The sequence below is a fragment of the Hemicordylus capensis genome, chromosome 1 (genome assembly GCF_027244095.1).
Source record: "Hemicordylus capensis ecotype Gifberg chromosome 1, rHemCap1.1.pri, whole genome shotgun sequence".
Classification (NCBI taxonomy): Eukaryota; Metazoa; Chordata; class Lepidosauria; order Squamata; family Cordylidae; genus Hemicordylus; species Hemicordylus capensis.
In genome coordinates, this window is record NC_069657.1 from 211229437 (window position 1) to 211253970 (window position 24534).

At 41.7% G+C, this 24534-nt stretch overlaps 1 protein-coding gene across 7 annotated transcripts in view; it reads right to left on the minus strand.

The window, feature by feature from the left end:
* HIBCH (3-hydroxyisobutyryl-CoA hydrolase) overlaps nucleotides 1-20740 on the minus strand; it is a 73322-nt gene extending 52582 nt beyond the window's left edge. Inside the window, exons 1-7 of one of the 7 annotated variants that reach the window (XM_053273338.1) lie at nucleotides 20473-20546; nucleotides 18832-18874; nucleotides 17875-17982; nucleotides 17340-17480; nucleotides 11985-12069; nucleotides 10846-10926; nucleotides 9491-9543 (exon numbers count right to left, since the gene is read on the minus strand). In XM_053273338.1, coding sequence (XP_053129313.1) covers nucleotides 9491-9543; nucleotides 10846-10926; nucleotides 11985-12069; nucleotides 17340-17477 — 357 coding nt within the window. In that variant the 5' untranslated portion in view covers nucleotides 17478-17480; nucleotides 17875-17982; nucleotides 18832-18874; nucleotides 20473-20546. Of the gene's footprint in view, nucleotides 1-9490; nucleotides 9544-10845; nucleotides 10927-11984; nucleotides 12070-17339; nucleotides 17481-17874; nucleotides 17983-18831; nucleotides 18875-19611; nucleotides 19747-19962; nucleotides 20120-20236; nucleotides 20269-20472 lie in introns of those variants that run through there. The other 6 variants (XM_053273348.1, XR_008311570.1, XM_053273304.1 and 3 more) reach the window with 6 other exon arrangements.
* Nucleotides 20741-24534: the final 3794 nt, after the last annotated feature.

The window sequence follows — 24534 nt, forward strand, 5'->3', positions numbered from 1 at the left end:
TTCCATTTAGCCTATATAATGCATTTCTGGGCTGATTATTCATTTGTCTGACAGATTCTGCTTGGATAAACATAGTGAAAGCCTTTTACCCACTAAAGGGGTGGGTTGAGATTTGCTTTCCTACTAAACTTTGAGGCACTGCTAAAACATTTGGAACTTGCAATAACTTAGTGACTTCAAAGAAGCCATGAGAACTTGGGACTCCAAAATCAAATTATTTTTTAAATTTCTATCCTTTTTTACTAAAATGCACATGTAAATAAATGCCCTTATACATTCCATGAATAATCTTTATACACTATATTAACACAGCTTCATTGCTGCAGCCTGTTCTGCTACTCACCGTATATGCCAAACAAAACCATTGCTGAACCTGCTTTTCACTTAATATTCGGAGCCTGTATTTTATGCCATCAAGACAATGACCTCCAGCAGATGTAGGCCAAGAACCACTTTGCAACAGTATTACATCCTAGACTGTTTTCTCAAGAGCGAAAGGGGAAATACACCCAAAAAACCAGATGGCTAATGCCACTCATTTTCCATTACAACAAGCTACTGCAAGATTGGATTAGAGGCAGAATGGTTTTCCAAGGGAAAAACTTGACAAATCGCTTCTATTCAATCTCAGTGTGTAGAAGATAAACTTCTGTTCCAGATAAGTCTGTGCTCAAGACCTCCGCCCTCAGGACATCCTGTTACCAAAGCCAACACCTTACATTCAGTGTGCAAGCTATTAACCTTAACGCAACAACAGGTCATCATTATTTGTGCTACTCGATTCTAAGATAACGTGCAGTGTGCAACTTCCCCCCTCCCCTTTTCTTCTCCTTGTGAACTGAGCAAATTGTTCTGAAGCTATTACACAAACCAAATGGTATTCAGATGAACAACTACATGCCACTGAGAGAACTACACTTTCAAAGACTACTGTGTACAAAAGAAGCTCTACAGCCCCATCTATTGGACACTTTAAAACTTCACTGAAGAGCAGGCCAGCGTCATATATAGCATCCTTTAAAGGGCAAACAAATCAAATAACTGGAGAATCACTCTATCCTTTTCCCTCAATTGCTATTTATTTATACACTGCCCTTCAAAAGTTTTTTACTAGGGTGACTTAAACCTAAGTATCAAAGCAACAGTTAAAAGGCAACATTAATAACAGTTCATCAGGGATTAAAATATACATTTAAAAGACCTGGGGTTTTTATTTATTTTTTAAAAGTACCAAAACAATATTACCCAGCACCAAAAAGATATTAAAGCCAGCACCAGGTAAACCTCTTTGTAGACTGCAAGGGGTGGTGGTGCCACCACTGAGAAAAACCTATTTCCAGCTGCTGCTCTTCAGATGGTGGGAGAACCCAGAGCAAGGAGAACTCCAAAGGTTACCTCCATGTACAGACAGGCTTATGTAGAGACAGGTAATCCTTCAAGTACTCTGGCTCCTAAGCCATGCATGGCTTTAAAGGGAAACACCAGCACACTGAATTCTGCCCAGAAACAGACTCAGAGCCAGCTTAGCAAATACCATATTCCACCAGTGTTGATGCAATCTCTCCCAATCATATACAAAAATTTCCATACAAATATACAGATGTGGGGCTCTTTCCCCCCAAAATGTGGATGTCAGCAGTAGTGCTGTTAGACTGTCTTACAAAGAATGTCACCTTAAGTATAGTTAACTCAAAGCAGAAGTGGGCATCAATGGGTCTGATGTACCATCAGGCTAAGATCTTGACCATGTTGTGAGCAGCATCCAGTGCTACAAGAAATATTCGAGTTCCACACAAGATGAGGCACAACAGCTAACACCCTCCTTCCATAACCTGTCACAAAATTCCAGTGGATTGAAATGTATGCTCCATCTTGACTCTAGGTCCTCACCATTGCTAATGAAGTCAGCTGTGTGTAAATTGAGGAAATGTTCCACAGGGCTGATTTAAATAAAATTAATTTAAATAATGATTTAAATAGCTTCAAAGAAGGACTCGATTTTAATGATTTAAATGACAACTTAAATTACCAGTCAGGAAGATTCTATTTAATCGTTTTTTAAGGTACATTCCTGTTGTCTAATATAACCTTAATACAGATTTAGAGGTAGGTGTAGGTTTCATTTTCAGAAGGTAGGTACACACTCTTCATCATGTTGTTTCATTCGGGCAATGAGACCCTGCATTTTGTTGTTGCACTGTTTGCATTTTGCCCACATGCCTTTCTTACCCATAGGTACAGGAATTTCATTAAAATATTCTCAAATGGAGTTTCTTTTATGGCCTGCTGCTATGATAGCCAGTGTGGTGTAGTGGTTAGAGTGGTGGACTAGGACCGGGGAGACCCGAGCTCAAATCCCCATTCAGCCATGAGACTTGCTGGGTGACTCTGGGCCAGTCACTTCTCTCTCAGCCCCACCTACTTCACAGGGTTGTTGTGAGGAGAAACTTAAGTATGTAGTACACCACTCTGGGCTCCTTGGAGGAAGAGCAGGATATACATGTAAAAAAAAAATATTAAAAAAATATGATAGGTGCTTCTCTTCTGCAATGGAAGATACACCTGGAGTTTCTTCAGGGCTGCATGGATATGTGCTGCTCACATTTGGTTTCGCGAGGATGGAGTAGATCTGAGCAAGGTGTTCTGCATGCACACCACCTGTAGAACAGGACCAATCAGGTCTGTTATCTCATCTCCATATACTGTTAACATGTTCATAGAATATAATTATGATTAATATTCATGACGATATTCAACTGCATTCTTCATGGTTTTAAAAAAATCCAATTTAAATTTAAAAATCTGATTAAATCTTTTTTTTTAAAAAAAATCATAGATTTTTTTTCACCCAGGCTAGATTTTTTCACCTAGATACTGTTTTAATTGTGTTTTCATAGTTTTAACTTTTAAATTTTAATTGTTGAAATGCTTTAATCTTTTTATTGGTTGCTTTTATTTTCTTGTAAACCACCCAGAGAACTTGGGTGTTGGGCAGTATAAAAATATGTTCAATAAATAAATAAATCAACCCTGACATTCCACCAGATCTACAGAGAGCCAGAAATCATAGCTAATGACTCAAAAATGGTATAATTTGCGTCAGTGGTTGTTTACAAAAACATACACATGACAGCTGAATTGTTGTTACCACTACGGTTTTTCAGTGCTGATAGATAATGCCAGCAAGAACACTCAGCTAAGTGCTCATCAAAGGTTGCTAAGCTGCCTTTCCCGGTGTATCATTATCACAACCACTGCGTATACTACATTTACCTCAAAGTTGTAAATGTAGGGAAGTGCTAACTGAATTCATTTCACATAGTACGCAAAGGAGAACTGCACTAATTGGATGTCATTCCATTCTGAATGCATTAACTGCTATCCTTATTGTAACATTTATCTAAGCACTTTGTGTATGCTGAGTGCTTTGAAGCTGTTCTTCAGAACCATCACAGCCACTCTTTTTATACCTGTTATTGCAATCCATTTTATTTCATATTTTGAAGCTTGAGAGAAGAAAGCTGAGAGAGCAGAACTTTGCCTACGACCACTGGGGATGGGAAGAGAGAGAGAAAACAGGGCCATAACTAAAGCTGTACATTTTAAACACCAGTTCCAAGTCCAGCTACACTGACTATCAAACAGGGTACGGTATTGCAAAAATAAAAAAATTCACCAAGTCTAGAACAAATAGAACCTTGTATTTTGGTCCAATATGCTGGTTGATGATTAAGAGACTTTACTGAGATAAAAGTATTCATACAGACTAATTCAAGCTATTGTTACCTTTAAAAAACTGTACCCAAATCCCTTTGCTCACTATTTCTTTTTCTACTGAACAGAAATTACTTTCCTTCATTTGACAGAATGGCCTTTAGAGTAGCAGTTTCCAAACTGTGTGCCGTTTTACTTCCAATCAGCAGAATCAGTCAGTATGTCAACACGTATATAGGCAGATGTGCTCACAAAACCCTTAAGCTTCCAGCCACTCAACGTTGCCACTTTTCACATGATCATCATCTTAGGGCAAAAACACCTTGTCACGTATGTTGGATCTCTGAATGGCTCTTCTTGAACATGCAATACAAGAACAAGGGGTCAAGATCACTTATTTTAAGGCAGCAATCCTGAACACTTGGAAGCTGGACGACGTGCTGAAGCCAAAGAGACTTACTTTGAAGTAATCATTTTTAGAATTGTGGGGTACAAGTATCCTCCATTGTCTATCCAGAAAAATCCTTACATGAGTGATTTTGAAAGGATCAGCAAAATGGCTGCCACATGCTGTTTATCAATATTACCAGTTTCTGAAACATTCTCATGCATTTTACAATTGCTGCTTTATGATTCTCAAGACAGGCAAGTGCAGTTCCTTGCTATTAAGGCAACACATCATTTCCACCAAAAGCTAGCCACAAACATAGAAACCACAATCCCATTCCACTTTTATTAGAAGATCAATCCTCTGAAATGTTCCCTGAATAATCTCTTTAAGGCATCTTTTACTGCATAGCACTAAAAATATAACCGTACGTATTTATGTTGCACCACATCGCCTGAAAAGGCTCATCTGCTAGCTACACTTATTCTAATATTTTAAATCTACGTAGAAATGAATGGAAGAGAATAATAGATTAAGATCTAATATAATTTCTCACAAAGTTAGGAATATATTATTTCAGCAGTGAAAAGTAGGGCTTCCTTGCTCAATAAGACACCCTCAGTTCTGAATAGCCAGGATAGGTGTTCTTTGGAGTAAATGTTCTCCAAGACAAACAAAACTCACATCCCTGCACATGCCTGTTATTTCCTTATACTACTGTAGCATAAACCAAGCATAAGATCCAGCTGTTTTCCAGGAGCAAAGATACAAAACCAGAAGGTAGTCCCTCAAGTCATATGGGATTCCGGTACAGAGGGCACTACCACACGATGAGAGGAGCATTTCAGGATGCATGGGGGGACTGCCATTTAATGCAAGGAGATTAAAAGCCCCAAAATGCAAGCAGAGAACTCACTCTGGTCAGGATCCCAGCCAATGTCTCTAATGGCTCTGTGGCAGACCAGCTGCAAAAAAATCTGAATACCAGCATGATTTGGTTTCCCTGCAAAAGGCTATATTAGGCCAATATAAGAAAACTCATTTAAACCTCAGTTGATTCTGTATACATGAACTCTGATAAACCTAGGGCCTGGAAACTAACTAAATGTTCCAAAGAGCTCCTGCTGCCTGAAGTGGTCTGCTTTCTGTCCTTTGCTTCCTTGCAGTACTTTATCTTGACAGATGTTTGCTTCTTTCTGCCTCAGTTTCATTCTGGCATATGTCATTTGAAGACAGATAGTTTAAACAAGGAAGCATCTGCAGGACCAATTCAATAATCAAGAAAAATATTCAATCATCTAATATTCCATGATGTACTTTATACATGCAAGACCCTTAAGCATTAGCAGTTGAATACACCGTATCCTTGATAAGCAATTTCACTCAAAACTGAGCACCTACTGCAAACTACAAGTCTAGCCTAATTTGGAGTCAAGGAACGTAAAATACTGATGTAGAACATTTCAATGTTACCAAAACAATGAGATGGATTTTAAAATAAATAGCATAACTTGCACAACATAATTTTGTCATATTGAACCGTGAAGTTAAGATTTCTTAGGTGTACAAATGTTCCACAAACTGAGGGCTATTTCATGCATTACTTGATTTCTCAATGGTTATTAACCTCACAACAAAATGCATGAACTGGCTCCATCAAAAGATTTGTGTGTGAGATTATATGAAAGTTACATCTGTGATTGCTCATTCACATATACCAATCACCACTTGATGCTACACTCATGAGGTAATGAACATGCATGCGTAAGCCAGCTCTAAATCACACATGTGACACACAGCTTTCTGATCGGTTCTAACAATTCCACATTCCTCTAAACCTAAGAAAAGTGTAGCATTTCAGAAATGAATTATACAAGAGTGCGAAACCTGACAGAGTGAGGGAAACCTGGGCAGAGAGAGAGTCCCCTCTCATCTTTGCCCATAACCCTCTGCAGCAACATCTATGCCTTTCTAAGCTGTTGCAGGGCAGCTGCATCTTCTGCAGAGGGAGCCTGGCTGAAGCAACCCACAGTTTGGGATCCGGGTCCCTGAAGGAGCACCTCTGCCCTTATGAACTTGTACATGTACTGCACTTGTCCTGTAACAGTGTCCCAGCTGGAGGTCAAGAGGAGAAAGGCCTTCTCAGCTATGGTGCCCTACTTCTGGAATTATCTCCCAGCACCTATGTTAATGTCTTTTAATCACCAGGCTAAGACATTTTCCCCCCTCAAAAAAACACACAAAAAAACACAATGTTCTAGTAAGAACTAATCAGCAGCCTACTTTCGTTTCTCTGACTTTACAACTGGACTAAATTTGGTTCAAACTGAGGTCCACAAGCTAGATCTCCTGCACCTAGATCTCCTGATCTCTCACGCATTCACCATCTTGGATGAGGTGTCCCTGTGTGTCACTCCCCACAGCTGTACCAAATTTGGTCCAAAAAGGTTAAACAGTCCTCAGGTTAGTGCATTTGCGCCTCAAAAATTCACACGTCCACCATCTTGGATCAGGGTAGATGACATCACCACAAACTACAAAGTTGAGGTGTCCCTATGTGTCCCTACAGCTGTAACAAATTTGGTTCAAATCGGTTAAGCGGTTCATAAGTCAGTCCACTTGCGCCTCAAAAGTTTGCATGTCCACCATCTTGGACTGGGGTGGATGATAGCATCTCAAACTACGCCCTTGAGGTGTCACCACGTGTCCCTACAACTGTACCTGATTTGGTTCATATTGGTCCAGAAGGTTGTGAAGTTGATGCGGGGCGGGGGCACGGGGGGACGACACTGACAGACACACACAGAGAATGTCAGGTGATCTCATAAACCTACTGGAAAGTAGGCTAAAAAATCCCCAACTTTGAACATCTATTCAGTTTAAACATTTTGAAAATTATCCAATACCCATTTCGTACCCTGACTTGTGCACAAATTGGATCATCAAAGTTCATTACAAATCCTGGCTTGTTCTAAAACTAGTAAAAAATTCCTCTCTTCACACATGAGGGGGTAGGGGAAGCACAGAAGCCTGAAGATCACCTTTGTCATGCTAAGTCATGAGGAAACCATGGTTGTGAGTCATGTCTGAACTGGGCCAAAGTTACATAACAAACCTTACCTCTGCCTACTCTCTCCCTTTCTTTATATTAGCCAACCTGACTCTCAGTCAACTTCCCGGTCTGCTCAGCACATTCTTTGCCACTTCGTTCTTTATATTCATGCTTCCACTACTCACAGTTCCTCAGGCCCCTGCTTTTCAGCATGTGCTTCATCTGCATACTCACTCCCTCAATACCTTTAGGCACTTGTCTCTCAACCTGTTGTTCTTCCTGTTCAACACTCCTGACTCTTCTCTCCACTTCCTGCTAACACACAGTTTTTCCTGTCTGTGGGGCTTCTGAGGTTTTTCTGCATTTATTCACCCATGAAATCCCTGCAGCCTCTGCTCTTTTCCTCAGGACTCCTCCCTTACCCTCAGGTTTCTACTTTTCAATACATTGTCCACCCCACTATCTTTCTTCAGCTACACAGTCTCTGGAATCTCTGTCCCATAGCTTCCCTGCCTCCTGGGTTCTCTTCCCACCAACCATTTCTGTACCGTCTCCCCATTTTACTCAAATAATTCCTCTAATCCCTAAGCCACTGTGAAGACTCTTCTCAGCCAAAAGAGTCCTTTCAGCTCAACTTGCAAGAGTGGAATATTGTAAACATTCTAAGGCTCAAGATTTCCCTCAAAAGACAGCATGTTTAAGAATACAGTATGTCACAAGTTTATTTTATTTACAGAATAAGTTGATATGTTGGTGATGCAATGCACATATTAATTCCAAACTCTCAACAAAAACCCTTTTTATTGTGCACACAAAGAAAAACTAGAAGTTGGTAAACAAAAAAACTAAGAGGTTCCGGTGTGACAAACCATCCTCAGTTTAAGTAAAACAAATGAGCACAGATAAAAACCTTGGTTCCCCAACTGTTAAATCATTAGACGTGATAACACACAGTTCCCTGACTGGTGGAGAGATAATGAGCGATTGGTGGGGGAGGGAGAAGGGGGAAACTGGAGAGAAAGCTAGAATCTAGAGAGAAAGCTGAAAACCTAATTAGGAAGAATGGGTATGAATTGCCTGTTTTAAAGAGTTGGGAAAGAGCTAGATTCATTATGGATTTGCCGGTACTTAAAATACCATTCGTTACTGAGATTTACATGGCAAATCCAGAGAATCTTGGAAAGACAGGGAATTGTCTGAGTACCCAGAATGTTGGGGGCAATATGCTAAATCGTTGTAAACCACTTAGGGAGCTCCGGCTATAAAGCGGTATATAAATGTAAGTGCTATTGTTATTGCTAATTAATGTGAATGTGGTTTGCACAGCACCAATGACACTCAAACAATTGTTAGTTAACTTTAGTTTGTATGATAGGAGATGTGATATACAAGATTGTGAAATTTGTGAACAGGGGGAAGGAAACTGTGGAAAGAAAGGTAAAGTGTGCTGTAGAGTCGATTTCGACTCCAGGCACCCACAGAGCCCTGTGGTTGTCTTTGGTACAATACAGGAGGGGTATACCATTGCCTCCTCCTGCACAGTACAAGATGATGCCTTTCAGCATCTTCCTATATCGTTGCTGCCTGATATAGTACCAGCGGGGATTCGAACCAGCAACCTTCTGCTTGTTAGTCAAGCATTTCCCCACTGCGCCACTTAAGGTGGCTGGAAAGATAGGTACAATATATAAAACTCAGTGCTTAGGTTGCACTTCATTCTATCCTGGGGAACCCAGCAGGTCACTGAAAGATAGATATAAAGATCATTTAGCTGATATAAGGCATTGTGCAAAGAGAATGAAAATCTGGTTATTGCATATGAGGATTAAGTATCCAGGCCAAATGGTGCCCACTAACATATCTATTTTAGGGATTGAAAGGAACCTACAAAGAAAGAAAATCAAGGAAGCATTATTTAGAGAGAAACTGAGACCTGACATTAATGCTCAGGAGGCACTGGCCGATGCCATGACGTTTATTTGCCTCTGAGAAGAATCAGGTGTTCTCCCCCTTCTCTCCCCCGCCCCCTCGCTCATTATCTCTCCACCAGTCAGGGAACTGTGTGTTATCACATCCAAGAAATTTAACAGCTGGGGAACTGAGGCTTTCATCTGTGCTCATGTGTTTTACTTAAATTGAGGACAAGTGTGTCACACCGAAACGCCTTATGTTTACCAACTTTTAGTTTTTCTTTGTGTGCACCTTAAAAAGGTCTTTTTGTTGAGAGCTTATTTACAGATCTTATTTCTCTCTGAAACAGCCACATTTGATTCTTTGACAATTTTGAAATTGACCCAACACACAACTCTACATGAGCACTTCATTTGTCTACTTACCCCTCCCATTGTAATTCCATCAATAAGGGCCACATATGGTTTCCGGCAAGTACCTGCCACAAATGGTGAAACCCATTTAGATTTTTAAAACAGTGCAATGCACACTTTTGTAAGAAAAGATCTTGTAAATCTATTGGTACCAATTTTTACAAAATTATACTTTAGGATCACAATTATACTTTAGATACGCCAGATGTTGCTGAACTACAACTCCCATCAGTCCCAGCTACATTTTGTTATGGCTGGGGATTATGGAAGTTGTAGTTCAGCAACATCTGGAATACCACAGGTTGGGAACCCCTGCTTTGGATCATTAGGTTCCCTGTGGGGACAGTTTTAAGAGGAAAGCATTTTTTACCTGTGACTGACAAGCTGGCATATGAAATTTGTAATTTATTTATATATATGGTGGGATAAGAGTGTGCATCTGAATCATAATGCTGTATTTGCATTTTAGAAATTGGGTTGACAAGCCTGCATTTATAATTGAAACAGCTTGTAATGCCACTGAAGACCTAGTGGGGTCAAAACATGTCTGGCAAGAATTCAGTCGCCACACACCAACGTTCTCTGTGAAGTGTCATGTTTGTAAGAGAGGAATAATGTTGTATATGTTCTTTTAAAACAGAGAGTATTCATATACTGTGTATGAGACTTCATTTTTTATACTAAATGTGTCAATGTTTTGTTTTATTTATTGCATTTGTTAATATTTATCCTGATCTTGTTCTGCAGAACAAATACTAAGAAATACCATTTCAAACACCACGAGGCAGCAAACCCAGATTCGCCAGAGTATATCTTTGACAGGGACCTCAGTCAATCACAGCCCCTGAAAAGCATATCCATATGATACACCTGTTTGCAAACATTGTATTCAATTTTCACGTGTTTAGGAGAATCATTAAAATATCCTAAATGTAGACCTACAAACGTAACATGTGAAGTAATCCCAGTAAGGAAGCTCCTATTTTATACATTTTAACTTTGTCATATTTACGTCAGTTCTCTAAGCAAACAAAATAACCCTTTTCACCCACACATATAGGAATTTCTTCCACCACAAAGATATGGAAGTTGTTCAATTGTCTAAAGACTAGATGATGTGTACATTCATATGAACTTCTAAAAAGAATTTCTCGTTGCTGAGCTGAAGCCATGGTAACAAGATGAATGGGCTGGGATTTCAGCTCTCTCTCTTTTAAAAGCCATTTCAAATTCTTATCTGGTGAGTTACTATCATCCTCATACCTACCATTATGAAAAACCAGGCACTCAAACACACCTTTTAAGCAAGGTTACTAGTTTTAAGCTGGACTATTAGGTTCTATGCTTTAACGTATTAGTATACATACCAACAGCATTGTTCAAGATGTATTCTTCTCTGAAGAAATCTTGTGTCATTCTATCCCCAGCTTTGCCTGCCTCTGTAATAGCTAGCAAATAAGGCAACTCATGTCAGATACGAACACACGTAACAGTCTAAAATATTAAGAAATCCAAGGCTGACAAACAGACTCTGTTAACATGCACAACAGGGGAGAGTGGTTTTTCTTCGTCTCCCCTTCCCTCTGCAGCCCACTGTGCCTTCTGAAAATATGTCTCTGAGAGTTCTGGGAGGCACAGTGGGCCAAAATGGGAAGGGCAGATTGGCAAAAATGGCCTCTTCCCCGTTGTGCATGCAAAGTGTTCTTTTTGGCACACACAATGTTGGTCTGGACGTCAGCCTAACTCTGCAATAGACTATCATAACAAACACACTGTATACACTGCAGCAAACTGAGCCTCCCTCCACTTCTGCAACACCACTGCTGCATTTCCTGTTGCTATTTGTGGAGCCATCACTATGCTCTTCTAAATACCAGGTGAAGACCTTTTCATTCACCCAGGCTTTTAAAATGCTTTTTTCACTGTTTTACACGCTTGTGGCTTTTTAGTTGTATTTTGCTAGTACATTTTTGTTTGGTTTTTTGCTTTAACGTGTTTTAATGAACTGTTTTGTTTTATTATTTTGTGAACCACCCAAAGAACAACTTGTTAGGGGGCGGCCATATAAATGACGACGACGACGATGATAAATAGAATGAATCTAGTAACAGAACACAGGAAATCAAAGGGCAAGGTGCATATGCCAATGTGTTGTATTGTATGTTTTTCACCTGGCATGTTTCATCTAACTGAGCAAAAAGGCACCATTTGAAATGGTGGTTCTCTTATATTTAGCAGGAGGAGAGCAACTGTCCCTATTCAGCAAAGTATAGCCCAGCCCATAATGCCCCTCCCAGTGGTTGCTGCAGATGGTGCTCTTGTCTTTTCTTTTTAGACTGTGAGTCCCTTTGGAACAGGAAACCATCCTCTCATTTCTTTGGCGGTGTAAACCACTCTGTTCTTGTTGAAAAGCAGTATATGTTCATCATATCAACAACTTAGATGTAGCATGATGTTCTTTTCATAAAACACCAACAAACCATTTGGTATTTGTAAACATTCTCACCTCTGATATCACCACCAGCACAGAATGACTTTTCTCCAGTTCCCTTTATTATTATTAGAAACGTTTCAGGATCCTGCTCCCATTTCTAAAAGATTAAAGGGAAAAGGTTATGTCAGTACACAACAACATTGGAATATGCCATCATTTTTCTTACCAATTAGGCGATACTCATGTTGATGTAAAACATTAGATACACTGAAGAACAAAATGTCAAAGGCTTAACCACACCTTCAAGCAGGGACAGCCAACTTCTATATTCCTGAAGGTCAATAATTAAGTATTTGAAGGGATTGAGGACTGCAGATTAGAAAGCTCAGGCAGAGTTTGTGTATGTTATCAATTGTTAGTCATGGCTGGCATATTATTCTTAATATTTTTTGTCATATCCGTTTTTAAGGGGGGGAAAGAACACAAAACCTCCAGGTATCAGTGTTTATGAACCATTATTGTCATCTTTTCAACAAGATTCAGAATATGAACAATTAAAGAGGCAAGCTGGCTTCTGACACTGTACACAACAAACAACTTGGACCAAAATTACCTACAGTTGCTGCACCCATTATGAGCATATCTGTATGTGGGGACACTGTGCAGTGGCTACAGCAGCTCTCACTCAGCTTACATTTCACTTATGCAGCCATCAAAAAGCACATGTTTTGAATCACTCATTTTGTCCATCAGCTACAAATGCTGTTTTCCCCAAGGAACCTTCTAAGGTCGCAAAGCAGGATCTGGAGGACTGTATGAGGCTCATGGGGACTACCTGTTTCACTTTGGCAAGATATTTTGGAAAGCAGAATCTCTGTCATTATATTCACATGAAGTGTGCTTAGAAGGCTGCAGGTACACAGTTTTCCTCAGGAAGCACAAAAGAACATCTTGTTTCTCTTTTCCACTTTATCCCTTGAGGGCTTTTATGTAATTTAGAATTTTACCAGCATGGTCTGCTCAGACTATAATTACGTTTGTTTCTGTTTACTTCAGCTCTCTTGATACAGTAAACATCTGTTGATATGGCTGGTGCAGACTGAACCAAAAGTGGCATACATCTAATTGTAACCATATACAAGCACACATGGATGAAAACTAGGGATGAGCCCGAAGTGTTTCAGCGCCTCTTTGGAGAGGCGCTGAAACGCTTCAACTCCGGGCAATGGGTTCCCTTCAGGGGAGGCGGGCAGGTGGCCCCACCGTGCCTCACCATGGCACTGTTTCAATGGAAATACCTCCATGCAAGTGGCAGCTTGTGCCACTTGCTTCTTTAAAACGCAGCCATGGGATGGGATGGGATGTGTCCCCCCCGCCCGCATCCCTTGCACAGCGTTGGCATGTAAATGACCTTAAGGGAACACCTTGGATGTGCACCAAAGCAATTTGGTGCACATTCCTAATAAAAACACTTTGTTGGTTACTGTCTTACTTATTACAACAATTCTGTAGATAACTGTGCAGAATGACTGAAATTAAAAAAAATTCTATGTCTATTTTAGATATACACTGTTCCCAGCAAAGCTTTTCTGTCGGCTCCCAGGAGCCCCCATCGTTTGTGTTTGAGCCTCCTGGGATTCGAACCAGCAACTTTCTGCTTGTTAGTCAAGCATTCCCCCATTGTGCCACTTAAGGTGACTACAAGGAGGTTAACTCTCTGCCAAGGCCTGCCCTTAGAGTGAACTGCCTTGTCTTCCCCGCCTTTCACAAAAAGGATAACAGCCAGCTAATGCGCCAATTAGCTCAACAGGAAGAATACAGATCAGGCTTGCGGAGGTAAATCTCTCCCCACCCCCCACCCCAAACAGGTTGAGCAAGCAATAGGAACCTAAGAGATGCACCCATTAAAGATACTAATTAGATCACTGACCTTTTCCATCTATGCAGATTCCCCTTCTCATGGCTATGCACTCCGTTTTCATGACAAAAGCCTTGGTATACCTCAGCAGTTCCCACATTGTTACACCCAGGAAGAAAGATCAGCAACAATGGGATCCCTGCCAGTCCCTCCAAACACACCTGTCATCCGTCAGATAGCAACAGTCAATGGGAATTTGCCCCCAGGATATGTATTTGGGAATTTGCCCCCAGTTATATGATCCCATGTGCTCCCTCGTATGCTTCACTTGGGACTTCATTGCATGCTCCTTGTGATCTGTGTGCTCTCTATGCACCAGCTACCTTGGAGTTACCAACAGCTTTGGGGGCGATTTTCTGTCCACCAGCCATCGTGCACGGCGGGGTTCAGTATTTCGTGCCACTCTCCAGATCGGCTTTCTTGCCCAGCCTGATTTGCCCAGTCTTCCTCGCTAACACAGGAAGCTGGGTCCGAAGTTCATCTGTGGTCCCCAGAGCCCTTCATCCAGACCAGGTGATATGAGCCTTTGCCCCTCCTTGGGCCCAAATTCTACCTCTACACCGCTTTCTTCAATCCAACTGCCTCCTTCTCTAAAAGCCTCTTTCTCTTGCCCACCTGGGAACTTACACAATCAGGACTCTGAGCTAAAATGTCTCATGGCAGTTAAATGTATTTTTGATAGTGATATTGCTTTAACCACACATTTCTCTCCTCTGTACCCCTCCCTACAATAAATACCTTCTTTTTCTTTTGAAACTTAAATTGTATCTCAGTCCAGTCATTTCCTGAGTCCACAACTTCACACAAATTAAAATCTAACATGGAACTGTTCCTTTCTGAGCTAATTTTCCCCACACAAACCCAAAGGTAGATTTCAGGGTGTTCACCAATAACCAGTTTCATCAACAACACACACAGTTCTTGTAAGTGGCTAATGGCTGGACCCAACATCATGGTGACACACTATGTTTCCAAACACAGTTCACTGAAGAGCTATACAGTGTGGGGACAGGAGGGATTCTGCACTGAGAAGAGGTAAACCGGAGGGAGTTCTGAACCCTTCCACTGTTTGCTACTTATATGCCTGCAGCCACCACTCCTCACCTGTAGTTTTTTCCTCAGCTGGGTTCCTCTCTCAGAAATGGGTCAAGTGTCCAGGAAGGTGAAAGAAGGGTTTAACAACCTTCTCCTACAAGCCATTTCCCCCACTATAAACCATCCCTCCAACCCCACCCCACTTTACATCTGTACAGCAATAACTCACACTTGAAAACACAAGGCTACCATCACACCTGGTTCCACCCAAATTCCCTGAACCCTAAGTCACCTGCTCCATGAAGCTCCACACTCTAACTCCCTTAGTGAACAACAGGGACATAAAGAAGAACAGGATCCTTCACCTATGCCCTTGACTGCAACTCTTGGGGTAGAGTCAGCACTAAAGTGGGGACAGAAGAATCCTTAGAGCATTAGCTCTTGCTGCCTCTTCCAACTCTTCAAATGCAATCATTTCATGCCATTGGGAGGAGGTAAAGATGCATCAGAATTATCTCACTCTTCCTCCAATCATTAACCAAAATCTGGAAGCCAGGAACACTATAGGCTGTAGCTCCAGCTAATGACTCATGATTAGGAGCATGGGAACATACAAATCTTCCAAATCAGACCACTGGTCCATCTAGCTCATTACTGTCTTCTGGCAGCAGCTTCTCCAAGGTTACAGGCAGCAATCTCTATCAGCCCTATCTGGAGATGTCAGGGAAGGAACTTGGAACCTTCTTTATGCAAGCATGCAGATGCTCTTCCCAGAGCAGCCCCATCCCCTATAGGGAATATAGTGATCATATGTAGTCTCCCATTCAAATATAAACCAGGGTGAACCCTGCTTAACAAAGAGGACAAGTCATACTTGCTATCACAAGACCAGCTCTCTTCCCTAAGGAGTAAATCCGCTGACTGGACCAGAGGATAAGTAAGAAAACACCTAGGGAACAACCAAAGACCTGAGTGACTTAGAATCCTGGAGAGGAAGAGGCGAAATGTGGGCAAACTTCATCTCGTTTGCCCCCTCTCTTTTTGTTTAAACCAGTCATCTTCCAAGAAACACTGCAGCCAACATGATGGCTACACCATATCCTCAAGAAAAGCTACAAATAAAGGTAACCTAGCCATTCTGAGCAGTGTTCCCTCTAAGGTGTGTGCATGTGTACATGCCCACAAATTTTTGGATGTCCGCTTAGTTAATTTTAGATCCTGCCCAGGTTGAATCAAGAAAGCCCCATTCTGAACACACGTATACACACACAGACTTGATGCTGCCACCCAGTAAAACTCATTCCGTGCACAGATTAAAAAAATTAGATGAAACGCTGATTCTGAGAGCCCTTAGCAGGAAAAGAGAGCCCTTTCCCAATCTATGCTAGCAAATGGGAATATGAACCACCACCATTTACTTAAGAATCCTGGGACACTTGGCAGTCTCTTCTTCCAAAAGCGAGCTGCCAAGCTCATCCTTTCCTCTCCTTCACATCAGTGTTTTCCGCCTTCAAATTAGTAGTTTTCCTCTAACCTACACCCAGGCTTCCCTTCCCACCACTCTACCAGTGTTCCCTGAAAGAGACTACAACTCCCATAATCCCTAGTCACAATGGCCTTTCACTGGGGATTATGGGAGTTGTAGTCCACATCATCTGGAAACCTTCTTACCAGGAACACTGCACTCTACTGTCTGGATATGGCTTACTAATGCTTTAGTTCAGGGTTTCTTAAACCTGGGTCACCAGATGTTGTTGGACTACAACTCCCATCATCCCCAGACATGGCCTTTGTAGCTGAGGATGATGGGAGTTGTAGTCCAACAACATCTGGGGTCCCAAGGTTAAGAAACCCCACTCTAGTTCTCTTGGAGGAAGAAGTCAACAATCCAGCTCTGAGACAGCCATTTCTCACAGGGTGAAACATCTGTAGTCTCTGCTCTTTTCCACCCCAAAGAGGAAGAAGATGAAGAAAAAAGTGGGGCTCACTACAATCTGTTACAAGATTGGCTCATTATTGTCAATGAGCCTAGACAAAATCCACTGTTGATAAAGCAAAGCACCGCTCACAGTTTCATAGTCTTTGCCACTCCCCAACACATTCTCAACTAAATAAGGGCTTAAAAATTAAGATATCTGGCCTCTGCTTTATTTGGACTCCTTGCCTTGGCTCACACATGTGGAGTAATCACTTGGTGACTACAACATCAAGTGATGACTTGCATCTGTGCATGTGGTGTTGCACATCAAATACCACAGCTTTTCATATCACCAAGCACAATGTTTTTCCATGGAGGTTGTTCACACATTCAGCTGCCAGCAATCAAGCACAAAGAAAGCAAAGTATGTACCCCTTGCTAGAGGTACCAACAGTGTTCAGAGTCCACTCTCTAGGTCTAATTCCCTCTCTCTTCCATCCACACCCATTATGCCCCAACTATATTTGCAGCATTCATTTAATGTAAAGCCACCAACCTTTAGCTGTGGATATATCTGCCGAATCATGGAAAGGGTCAATACATTGAGAACCTTTGGTCTGTTCATGGTTATAACAGCAGCACATCCTCTTTTTTCCATCAGAACTTCAGCTGAAGGATCAGTGGGCTTGGACATACTCTGCAGGCAACAACAACAACAACGAATATTTTTAACAAGAAAAAAGCTACTCGGGATGCAATAGATAGTATGCAATTCTTAAGATGCCATCAAATGGCACTGTCATTTGATTAAGCTCTTTTATCCATGTTTTTAGAAAACTAAAGTACTTTCAGACAGAAGAGTCTGCAAAAACTCAATACATGTGACCCCACACACATTCCAAATGGAGTCTGTATCAGTCTTTATACTGAGTGCTGCTTAGGCTTCCTCCTCACTAGCAACACCTCTACCCCACACCATACAGACTTCAAACTGCTCCTCATAACCCGTTGCTTCTATGACACTAAAGCCCTCACTCCCAACCAAACAAAACTTAAGCACGAGTATGCACATTTGGTTTGATAAGATGCACCTAATAAAGGGATGGCTCTTTTATATTTGGCAGTGGGGAGCAACTGTCCCTCTGTACGGAATCCAGCATAGCCTCTCTCCAGTGGTTACTGCTGTTGCTTCCTGTGGACTTTTAAAAAAAGATTGTGAGCCCTTTTGGGATAGGGAACCATCTTCTTCTTGCTATGTAAACCAGTTTTGAAAACTTATTTGTTGTTGCTGAAAAGCAGTATATACATATTTGTAACAACAATAATAATTTGGACATATTCATTCCACATTACTCTTGCCTTTACCTTGAGAATCTAGGAATTTGTTTTCCCAACATTTCCAGGACACTACACTCCAAATTTTCAAAGATTCTTGAACATACCACAATACTTGGTGTTGTGTTTTTTTAAAAGAAAGAAAGAAAAAAGGAGATGTCTGCAAGTCATTATTTACATAGTGCCATTTGTGTGCTTGGCACCTTGCAGATTGAGAAAACAGCTATCACAGCATTCTAACAGAAGCCCATACGGCTACAAAGGAGTGCCCCAGAAGCCATATACTACCTGCATGCCATACGTTCTGCATTCCTGCTCCACAGAACTTAGTGTCTTAACAGCAATCAACATTACATTGCCATTTTACACAAGCAAACATGCTGCATCTCTCATATCAGCTGAGATCCAAAAGGCTATATTAGGCTCAGCAAAGAAGGGTGTATTCACACCTACCGGGATTTGTACCCCCGCCCACTTAAACAGTATAGGCCACCACAGCACAAAATGCTTTTGAAAATCCTCTCAATTTCAAGAGTAGCTTGCCTTGTAGCATGGTAGAGAGGAGAATGAGGTTTAAGAAACACAGTTCCAACCAACACACACAGACATACTGCTTGGGCTTGCAGAATGAATTCCACAGTTCTGTGTATTCTGGTCATTATATTTCAAAGCCACACTAGCCCACCCAATATGAAAGGGATAGCCATACTCACTAAGTGCCGTACTATGACGTGTAATCTGTTGAATGGCTTCAGACTGAAACAAGAAAATCAAGTCAGTCATATCAGTGCAATTGGCAAGGTGAACATTTCCAGCAAAGTCATATGCACATTTCTGTCAGACTCGTTTCTAGATACCCACACATCATGTTCTCATTCTTAATATTTGTAATCCATCTTACTCTGTTAAATATTTTTTTTTAAATATAACCATGTTTTTCTACTTCAGTTATAGGTACCATTTACAGTCAGAAGCAACTGTAAAAATGTTGGCCAAGACCTAAAAGGTTGCATATGACTTTCTGTGCATGCTTTTTCAGCTCCCTTTTTGCTCTGCAGTCCTTCTTGGTTCACCCCAAGAAGTCACACTCCAGGGTCTGGGTCCCTCTAGAATGGCACTGAATCCAGAAAGAAGGGTTGTAATAGTAAGAGAAGTCGGGCAGATTGCTAGTTATGTGCAAAAGTACTTAGGTGCAATTACGAGTAACTAAATCCCAACTAATTGTTAACATTTTTTTAATGTAAACCGCCCTGAGCCTTTTGGAAGGGCGGTATAAAAGTTTTAATAATAGATAAATAAATAAATAATAACATCAAGTTGACAGAGCAGATTATCACCCCAATACAGCATGTCATACTGTGTGGGAGGCGGCAATGGTAAACTCCTCCTGTATTCTACCAAAGACAACCACAGGGCTCTGTGGTCACTTTGCCTTTTAAGCAGGTATGACTTAAACAATATGTAGCCCAAAACACAATCTGTCAAACACTCACAGTTTCAGAAAGCTTTTTAGGGGCATACACATAAACTGGGCCAGCTTTCTGAAAAGCACACATCTTCCTCAGGACCAAGTATGCAACTTTTCCTTTACTCTACTTTATTTACAGCTGCCTGTACCACTACCTACATACTCAAAAAGTAACTTTGAAATGACTTTCAGCAGAGACGGAAGTATCCTAGGGACAAGGCTTCGACCAGCTGGTTGGTTGGTTGGTTGCCTGCCTGCTCTTGAGCTCCTCCTCCCTAAAATGCAGGCAGGCAACGGCTCGATTCAGGTCCCCTTCCTGACATTCTGCAAACCAGATGGCGCCACATTTCACGACTGGGGCAGCGGACAGCAGCACCTTTGGAGAGAAGAAGTGGCTGCTGGAGCCGCAGGGACTGCATGGACGCTGGTCAGGATCGAACCGTGCATTACGACCATCACAGCTGCCGCCGTCCCTTTTGGGCTGTTGAATCCCGAGTTCCCCAAGCAGGAGGGAGCTGCAACTGGGGGCGGGGCTGTGCATTCCTTTGTCCCATCCCTTTACTCAGGTTTCAAGTTCTTGACCTCCTCTTTAGCACCCTCTCTGCATTCACCATCGGGGCAGCTAAATAATGGCAAAAAGCCCAGTTTACCCATTCTTGGAGTGCATGTTTTGAAAGCGGGTGGGGTGGTGGGTATAATAATCCATTTTAATATTCGAACGGGGGGCAGCAATTACTCCAGACTGACAGATACTGAATTCCAAAGGCGGGGGTGGGGGGGGGGGCGATGGACACAGCGAACAGCTGGCACAGACGCAACGTCACTCGGCGCACTACGCATTATGGTGACGTCAGAGACCAGAACCCCGCCTCGGCCGCTCTTCTACCTGGGAAGCCGCTGAATCAGCACCGGAGCCACCATCATACCGACGCCGCTCGCTCGCTGACGCCTACGCGCTCCACGCCGGCCGGTGGAGCGCGAAATGATGACATCAGCCGAACAACTCTGCCGCGGAAGTAGTCTGCAAAGTGTGAAGTCCGAAGCACAGACGTAACAGACAAACGCAGACATAGAGTCTACCTTCCGGGATCGGTAGTAATTTCTTCTTCTTCACCGGGACGGAAATGAGAGCTGTGACATCATAACTATGCTCACCTCCTTGATTTTTCCCATTCTTTTCTTATGGGCTGCTCTCACTTCCGTCCCGGAGAAGACAAAACATGATCTCCAAGATGAAATCGGAAGTGTCGTCTTATTCTGATAATGGGACTCTAGTACGTTCTTAATTCTGTGGCCTAAAGTGGGATGGGGAACATGACTAGACCGTCCTTGATTTTCTGTTCTCTGTGATCTGGGAGGCTACCCAGGTTCTTGCTTTGGTACCACCTGGAGGCTGAACTGTACCTGGTGCTGTGCAGGAGGATTCAGCATCTACATCGCAGGGATGTCCTGCTGAGAGTGGAATAGCAGGACTAGTCTTTTCTTTTTCTGGCAGGCTATACCTTCAACTGGCAAACATTAACACGGCAGACATGAAAAACAGGCTTTTCCTAGTCTGGAGAAGTAGTGATGGGGAAAATTACACCAGTTGAATTTCTGCCTGTAACTCCTCTCTTAAAAGCTCAGGAAATCCTGCCGGAGAAGGCAGGAATAGAAAACTTAGTGGACTACACAGCTGTTGTAAAGCACTTTGAAGATTAAAAGTCTTATTAATAAATGTTACTAATGAGTGTCATATGTCATGAAATATATAATCATTTTTTATTAACAGTTGACAGATCTTCCACATTACAGCACAATGGAGTACATATTTAGAGGATTATTGAATACCCTATCTATAGTCAGGATAATGATGATAATAATAACTAACTAACTATTAACTATTTATGTAGTGATCAGCCACCTCTCCCCTAAAGAGTTAACCAGAAGTGAACCCTGTCCTGACAGACAGACTGGTGAACTACAGAGCTCAGCCAATCAGCACACCAGGTGGGTGAAACCTAGAGAGCCATTTGAGAGGAAGAGAAGAGTTCTTTGGGAGGAAGAGAAGAAGCAGTCTGGGAGTGTAGAAATGAAGACATGTGACCATGAGAACGAGCTGCTGGAGAATGTCCCTTCCGCAGGTCTGGGGAAGCCAGGAGGGCAGGCAGCTTGAATTCTCATCCAGGATTTGGTGAGTTCAAGCCAAAGGAAGCCAGGATTTTGGTTTAGGGAAGTTTTGTCTAGGGAAAGTTGGTTTAGTCAGATTTTGTAATAGATTTTCTCTTTCTTTTGTGTGCGCTTTATATATCCCTGATACTGGTTTATTATTGTTTATCTGTAATGTAATTAATCTAAGAAACACTAACCTATGCTTATCCAGCCAGGGTGTTGCAAAAGACTCTATAAGCTTTTAATTGTGCTTTAGTATTTTCCTACATACCTGTTCCTTGTAACTGGGTAACCATGATTTTTAAAGCATGCTGCCCCAGCATCACACAGGGTGCTTTTTGAAGAAATCTTGTAACCTACTGAGTATTTTTACCTGCAACTAAAAGCTGAGAAAGCCTCAGATGGAAGCAGTCTGTAAATAAATAAAACTGTTTTTTCTTTTTCTTTTATAAGCCTCTCTGAGTGGATTTTTAATTCAGGAGAAAGTGGGGGCTGGAAGGAGGTCTTACTCTGGTGCAATCACATCCTCAGATGTTCAGCAACTACCTGTTTTCTCACCACGTGTAGGCATGCATGTGGAAGATATTTGTACTTTTCCAATAGCAAAATAAAGAGAGTTTTCCCTGGGAATTCCACCCCAAGCCCAGGGAAGGTCAAGCTCTGTAAGGGGGGGTGTGGTGGTGGCAGACAGTTTTGAACCTAACAGAAATATAGGAGAGTTTTAGGAGTAGCCTTTGCCAGAAAGCTCAGCAGGGATGATTCAGCATTTCTTTCCCTCATGTGAGCTTGCTCTGAGACAAAGGCTTTAATTTGCTACAATTTATATATCGTTTTCCAACAAAAGTTTCCAGATAATAAATTTTATTTATTTATTATTAAATTAATTAATTAATTAATTAATTAATTAAAATGGATCCCTGTTCCCAAAGGCTTGCAATCTTATTAAAAACCCCACAAAATAGACACCAGCAACAGTCACTGGAGGTACTGTGCTGGGGGTGGATAGGTCTAGTTACTCTCCCCCGCTAAATAAAGCGAATCACCACATTTAAAAGGTGCCTCTTTGCCCAGTTATCAGGATAGGCATCAGAGGGAAAAAGTTCCCATGGGTGCTTTCTTCAGGAAGATTTACAGGCTGCATTCAGACGTAATGGCTAACTGCAGTTAAACTTGTCCGAGGTTGTAACTCCATTACGCCTGACCTGTGCAGGGTGGTGGTACCATGACTGGCAGAAAAAGCGTTCACATTGCAGGGCATTTAAAGGGCTTGGAATGCTCTTTCCCTGCCACAGGCAAGCAGAGTGCTCCAAAAATGCACAATCATGCTTGACACACACCCCTGGATATCGTGGCCAATTGTAGCCAAGCTGCTGACACAGTGGCTCTCTTTCCACAGTTTGATCCCAGAGCAGGCTGGGATAGCGCTTGGAGGCTGAGCAGCAGGGAGCGGCTCCCTTATCCTGCAACCAGAGTTTGGCTAGCCATGGTTTGGAGAATTCCTGCCATGCGAATTGGAGTTAAGAATTCAAACTCTGGCCACAATTAACTGTAGTTAGCCGTTACGTCTGAATGTGGCTACAGTCTTCCACATCTTATTTCTTAAGTATGATTTTTTTTAAAACTTCTTAAAATTCCTGAATAAACCTAACTCAAATCAAAACAGAAAGTGAGGCTAAACTTTACCTAAAATGTACTGGGCCAGAAAAGCAAAATTGTTTTAGAGAAAGACCACTGGAAGTATATAATTTTACTTAACCAAAATAAGACAAAATCTTGCATCTGTCCCAAAGTATTTATTTATAAAATGTTGCCTGTAATTAGAAAGGATGGGGAAGCTGTGTCAGATAGCTCACCTCTATGCAATTGGATCTTTTCTGCCCCACCTTCATTTATTTATTTATTATTATTATTATTATTTTATTATTTTACATTTATATCCCGCTCTTCCTCCAAGGAGCCCAGAGCGGTGTACTACGTACTTATGTTTCTGCTCACAACAACCCTGTGAAGTAGGTTAGGCTGAGAGAGAAGTGACTGGCCCAGAGTCACTCAGCAAGTCTCATGGCTGAATAGGGATTTGAACTCAGATCTCCCCGGTCCAAGTCCAGCACTCTAACCACTACACCACGCTGGTCAACATATCTTTATGGCCACAAAAGCCTTTTAGGCATCTTCCAGCAATCTAGCAAAATGAAAACAATCCAATAAACAATTACAATTAAAAAAATAACCTCAAACAGGCTAAAATAAACAAACAATACAAAGAGCCATGATCACTGCCCAAACGTCTTCCAAAAGAGCAACCTCTGTGCCAGCCTTTGGGAAATCACCCTCACCCACACTATCCCTGAGGATCCCTCACCTTTTTGGGGAGCAGGGGGAAGAACTGCTATGAGGAGGGAGGAGAAGTAGTTCACTTGTGCTCACATCATTGGGGAGGCAGAGGTTTGGACTGGTAGGGATTTCAAATAACTGAACAGAAGGAATATAAAATCCAATAGTGTTGTTCTACAAATTCTTATGCAAGTATTTGTACAGGGCAAGGATAGGTAGTTCTGAAACTGTGTTTCTGTTTCTGCTTGAACATGTGATTTCACAAATACGTGCACATGCCATTGTGTGCATGGAAGAACATCTTTGGATTTAGCTTCACTTCTCTCACACAACTTTCTAGGGCAAGGTGTAAAGCAGCCCTTCCAGGACCAAAATACTTCCTACATGTGGAAGAAGGGCACCTTTGGATCCAACCCAAAGTGTTTTATTCCTGTTGCTTTTGAACTTTCCTTTTAACTTAAAT